The sequence below is a fragment of the Protopterus annectens genome, chromosome 5.part1 (genome assembly GCF_019279795.1).
Source record: "Protopterus annectens isolate FY-2018-M chromosome 5.part1, PAN1.0, whole genome shotgun sequence".
Taxonomy (NCBI): Eukaryota; Metazoa; Chordata; order Ceratodontiformes; family Protopteridae; genus Protopterus; species Protopterus annectens.
The window spans coordinates 428,327,695-428,334,044 of NC_056736.1; the positions used below are offsets into that span (position 1 = coordinate 428,327,695).

Below are 6,350 nucleotides of genomic sequence, written 5' to 3' on the forward strand. Positions count from 1 at the left end.
GATTATACAAAAATCTCTATATTTCAGCAAAAGCATTTAACATTTTGGCACCAAATTATGATAAATAATGAGATAAAATCCAATAGTGTACTCTTGGAAGAGTATAAACTTGATTCTTATTTATAGTTAGAGCTTCAAGAAGCTAGACAATATGTATTAAATAAATTGGATTCTATGTCTCCTATAATTAGGAAAAAAAATTCCCAAGCTAATACAATATATGATTTTATCGGTTTTGCATAAATCTCCTGCTAATAACAAGTTATTAAACATTTATAGGGCAATTAAATGTGATTTAGATACACATTCAGATAATTATTGGAAATATTTTTCTTTAATTAATAATAATCCCCCTTCTGAGAAAGACAAATTGAATATTTTACAATCAGCAAGTATGACTACTTCTTCTTTAAAATGGAAATTATTCACATGGAGATTTTTAAATAGATCATTTATCACTCCTCATAATATAAGTATATTTTCTAAAAAGAATATAACATGTTGGAGATGTAATATTGAATTGAATGCTGACTGGTCTCATATGTTTTATAATTGCATATATTTAAGAAAATTTTGGGATGATATCAATAATTTGTTGCAAACAATTTTTACTGATAATTTCTTTACATCTAAATCACTTGTTTTATTTAATACTCCTGTTCCTGATTGTGTAAAAGAGAATAAGTACCCTTTGGTTTGGTCTGTACTATCTATAGCTAGAAAAACAATCACTAAGAATTGGAAATCTAGTACAGCACCTACATTTTTGGAATTTAAAAATATACTCCTTAAAATGTGTAATTTTGGAAATGTTAACTATTAAATCTAGATCATCTAGGAATACTACATTATATAATTCATGGAATATCATCTATGAACTTCTAGAAAAATAGTTTATTAATTTATGTAAACAGATGATTTCTATTAATCCTACAGCTACATTAAGAATTTTTTTTTTGCAAGATGAACGTCTTTGTACATAGTTTAGTTACATTGGTTTATATATTAGAAGGTTTTTTTTTTTTTATTTTCTTTTTTTTTTAACTTTAAAGAAAAAATGTTATAATTTCATGGAAATATTTGTTAATTTTAATAATTATTTAATAAAATTCTTTGAAAAAAAGTTAAGTGCTTCTACCACTCTTAAATGGTCTTGGTAAGAATGTGGGCAAAGCTATGCAAGTACAACATTTCAATTATTTCAGTAACTATGCCTTGCTTGATCATACATTTTAAGGCTTTGGGACTAAATGCAGCATTATTAATTATCTTACATATAACAGTTGTAAAGGAATTGATAAGGGCACATTACTAAGTGCAGTGCTTATCCATTTACATGTTTGATGTACAAATCATTTATGATTAAGCTTTAAAAATGAAAATATGCATCTGATTAAAATGACTAACTCAGTTTATTAAAGCAAATCTTATGACTGTTAATCTGATCAGATTAAAATATTTTCATAATACTATAGAAACATTTCCATGACATTTTATCCTATGAATCTTTATAACTATTTTTGCTAAGCCAAAAGTGAAACAACAAGGAATTACAAGATTAATTAGTAAAATCATTTGTGCAGAATAATTCATAATTATTTGTATAGAATCTTTCTCAGATAAATGATATAAGATTTATGTACTTTAAACTCACTATGTCAATTCTAGAAACCAGGCAAAAGACAAACAGAGTGACCAAAACTAATGAGACTTTTTATCATAAGTTAAAAGTATTTGTGAGGTAAGCACAGTTTGTCTTAGAGTTTTAAATGATGACTTCTACAGAAATGCACTTAACTTATGTAAGTATGTATGAGATAGGACCCACAGGCTTACGATTGCTTTGTGTCGCAATCAGTTCCACAGAAAAAAGGGACAGATACACATCCCAAACAATGCAGAACCAATTTCATACATTTAATTTAAAATTTTACAGTTTTCAAGATATATGCACTAATTTACATTTGTTGACAGTTAGGCTGCAAAACTGCATTCTCAGGAATTTTTGCTTAGGTGAAAGCTGTCCAGCCAGGAAATCTGCAAGTATTAGGAAATTTGAAATGCCAATCAGTCTAGGTATTAATGAGTTAAATAAATCCAGTTATTAAGCTGCAGTTGTGAGCATGACTGTAGGCATGGCAATGATTTACTTGCTAAGTAATTGACTGATAAGGAGTACTATCCACACATCCCTTTTATATGGATTATTTCATAAGCATTGTCTGGTAAAAAGACAACTCCACTACTGTTATCAGATCTGCAACTATAATGGAAAAGGAGCAGCTACCCTGGAAGAGTCTGTTAGAGTCCATAATCAGCAGTTGCCGCTGGGGTGCAAGTTCTGTACCAGTACTGATTTAAGAATCTACTGGTGATACCTGGTGATATATCAACTTGTTAAATGAAGGCATGACATAGCTCACTGTGGTAAAGCTATAGCAAGGATATTGTGCCAATACAGTTACTATTAAATTAATTCATTTTAGAAGCTGCCTTATTAATCATGGCTTCTTAAACCACTGCTGGTACTGCACTCACACTCCAGTGCTGAATTTTTTGCTTTATTTTCAACTTTGGGTTGAGGGGACACCAGTCTGCCTATGGCAGTAGATGATCTAGTTATGGCTGTGACTGTTGTACTTACAACACTGTAAGAGTAGTTATTCATTTCTAATTTGTTATAACCCCAAATTCCATGATAGGGGTTGCCATGCTGTATGATTCTGTTTTACAATCAAGGCTTTCACCTTGCTGATGTAATTTTATATGGGCAGAGAGAGCCCTGAGATGAGATATCATCTGTGATCGTCTCCCTCATACCACCTAACAATGATGGCATAGTGAGCTCTTTTTTTATTTGATTGCCAATATCTATCTTTTTCAATTATTTTGCCTCCTTTTGTTTTTTATTGGTTTTATTACTGTCCAGCTATGACTAGCTCCCATTTCATTCTCTAATATCATTCTAATACCATTCTAAGGATGTGTAAATGTTAGGCTTGAAAGAGCAATTGTATTAGCTGGATTTTCAAAACACTGTGACCAATACCTCAAGAAAATTACAGCTAGTTTTAACCCAGACCTGTGGATTAGATAAATAAAGTCACGGCAGAGCCCCGAATGACCCATGTTGCTTAGAGGTGTGGATGCTGGAGGGCACAAACATTAGTAGCATTAACAGCCTGTCAAGCTCAGCACTACAACAGGTAGACTCACTTGCTCAGGAGGTTGGACATGAGTGTTAGCAAGCACATTCCCCCATGGGTGATATGGTTAGGGCATACTACCCGGCAGAAGTACGATACTACACTAGTATCTATAAGCTCACCCCTGGTCCTGAGATCTCATATATAGAAAAACATACAGTATTTGCCAAAACTAAAGTAGCATTATGCATTTGTTTATAGTAAGAATCACACTTGGAAATCCATTGGAAAAATAGCAAAATTAACATTAATAACTGTATGCATGTTACTTATCTATTTATAATGAGCATCTCTATGATTTTCTAATGGTTTTGACTATTAGAGCCAATCAAACCTCACAATATACTAAGGCATGAACACTTTTTTTCCTAGATCAAGATTAGCACGGGAAGGCCATGGTGATGATTAACAATCTTACTGAAACCCAAGTCACAGAATTTATTCTTCTTGGACTGCCATACCTGCAGGAACATCAGCTTGAACCATTTTTAATTTTTTTGGCTCTTTACTTGGTAACACTTCTTGGAAACTCTTCATTGCTTGTTGCATTAGTGACAGATAAGAAACTGCACAAACCCATGTACTTTTATATTGGTATACTGGCTATACTAGATATGCTATTCACAACAGTGACAATTCCAAAAATGTTGTCAATATTTCTTATTAAAGCCAACACTATCTCCTTTAATGGATGCTTTTTGCAGATGTTTATCTATTATTGTACAGCAGGCATTGAATCTTTTCTTCTTGTGGTAATGGCATATGATCGATATTTAGCAATCTGTGATCCATTGCACTATACCTCTGTTATGAATAGGAGATTTTGCATTCACGTAACAGTAGGGAGTTCTGTTTTATCTTGCATGCTTATAGGGTCCATTGTTATTTTTACTGCAACATGTTCATTCTGTGGCCCAAATAAAGTTAATAATTTATTTTGCGATCATTATTTTGTGGTAAAACTGATTTGTGAAGATACAATTATGATTACATTGTGGGTAACATTTATTACTTTCCTAACAATATGCATGCCTTTTATTTTAGTTTTGGTATCATACATGAAAATCCTCAAGTCTGTGATTAAGCTTAATTTTCCAGAAGGAAGGAAGAAAGCTTTCTCTACGTGCAGTTCTCATCTGCTGGTGGTCATCATGTTTTATGTATCAATTATTATTGGGTATGCAACATATGATTCCAAAGGCACTTTTGATGAATTCCATGGGACATCATTTATTTTCCATGCTGTTTTAGCCCCAGCACTAAATCCTGTTGTTTATTCTCTGAGGAACAAGGAAGTCAAATTAGCAATTAAGAAATTTGTAATAAATAAAACATGAAATGGGCAGCTATATGGCAGACTGTGAGTCAGATTCATATGTATGCATTCATATATGTGTGTTTAAATTTACTAGGTGCAAGATACATTAAATGTTTTACATTGCTACCCTTTGGCAGAATATGTGTTCAGTCTGACTTGTTTTAATTTTACAAACACTGTACACTCATTTATAAAAATAATAAGAAGACACGTCATGTATTGTTTGGTAAACGTTAAAGGGAAAATTAATACTGAGAAGAGAAAAACAATATGGCTAAAAACAACATTCAAAAATGAAGTCCTGCAAAATTATTTTGCTTCTCATCAGCAATGTTTTGCTGCATATAGAACATATAAACACTGGGAGTAATTTAATAAAGCATACACAGACTTTTTTTCCATATAGGCATCGTGGCACAGTGCTTACACAATAATAAGCAGGTTTGCTATCCAGTAAGCAGAGCTGAGTGGTGTGCATGAGTGCATCAACACCGAAGTATCCATGGCATGCAAATCACCTCATAAGCAGGTGAATTGCATGCAAATGAGGGAGGAAGAGTGATCCAGCAAGCAGATATACAGTCCTGCAGACCCCGTTAGTAGTGTACATTGAAAAAATCAGTGTACAGAATGTTAAACAGACAACAGGGGCTGTAAAAGTGGAGTTAGAAGGACATAAATAGCATAGCAGACACAGATATGTGCAAAACTATCCACCGTGTATCCAAAAATGTACAGAAAATAAGTTAATTCAATTTAATTTTTTTAGTGGTCTGACTATGGTTGCACAGTGCTCTGCAGTGTGCAAACATGCACTGATGAAAATATAAAGACAAAAGAGTTGAAAAACAAAATTTAACAGTATGTGACAGAAATGTATTATAGGACTCTGCATGGAGTAGCTACAATGGTGGAATGGTGTTGTTGCCATTGAGTTAGGGCCTGGAACTGTGTAGTTTCAAGGATGTGTGCATGGAACCCTATGCAAATGAGTTGGGGTTACTGAATAGCACAAATGGGGCATCTGTGTTCACATATCCTTTCCGTGTAGGCAAACAACCATGTCGGTGTCCACAAAGAGATACCTGACAACAATGGGGGGGGGGTTGTCTGAGAACTTGTAAGCTCATTGGAGCTCCTGTTTGTGTGGTGTGGCACTGTGCTGAGCAGGGGGGGGTGTGGCCATTTCTGTTAAGCTTTGTTTACCTTTGGGGTGTGTGGTTCCACTTGTTTCCATGTATTTTCATGGTGCTCCACCGTGCTGAATGTGCCCTTGCAGGGGTGTGTGTACAATGACTGATGAGCTTTGTTTTCCATTGCAGCGCTAGTTTCCCTGAGTTTGCATGCTGCACCACAGTGCTGAGTGCATCCAAAAGCCAATGATATATTAATTACGGATTCACTTAAACTAGGGCCATTAAATGATGTACTTGGCAGGTGGAATGCATCATAGGTAGCCAATCCCACAGCCTACACCTACAGCAGAGCCCAATAAAGGTTGCTTACACCCTACAATCTGACTTCTCCCACAAACTCTGCACCAGTGGCATGCAGACTTGGGAATTTTAACTGAAGGAATGCTAGGGGCTGCTACAGATCTGCTACATCTGTATGTGCTAGATGCTGAGGTCTGTGCTGCTGCTGCTGGCTATAGGCCTAGACTGAGAAGGAGGAGACTGTTCAGGCCCAGGGCAACCTTCCAGGAGCTACATGAGCTGAAGATTACAGAGCACTACAGGGTGGACAGGGACATACTGCAACAACTCAATGAGCTCTGCTGCCCTCAGCTCAGACCCAGAGCCAACAGAGGGGAATCCATCCCAGTG

General features: G+C 35.0%; 1 protein-coding gene across 1 annotated transcript; it reads left to right on the forward strand.

Moving 5' to 3' along the window:
- Positions 1-3,601: 3,601 nt before the first annotated feature.
- On the forward strand, positions 3,602-4,543 carry LOC122803190 (olfactory receptor 8U9-like). The gene has a single exon (XM_044072802.1). It carries the CDS (start codon positions 3,602-3,604, stop codon positions 4,541-4,543), a length of 942 nt encoding a protein of 313 aa, XP_043928737.1.
- The last annotated feature ends 1,807 nt before the right edge of the window (positions 4,544-6,350 follow it).

What these genes read in the sequence shown, in the direction of transcription:
- LOC122803190 (XM_044072802.1), top strand. Translation starts at nt 3,602, where the DNA reads ATGGTGATGATTAACAATCTTACTGAAACCCAAGTCACAGAATTTATT.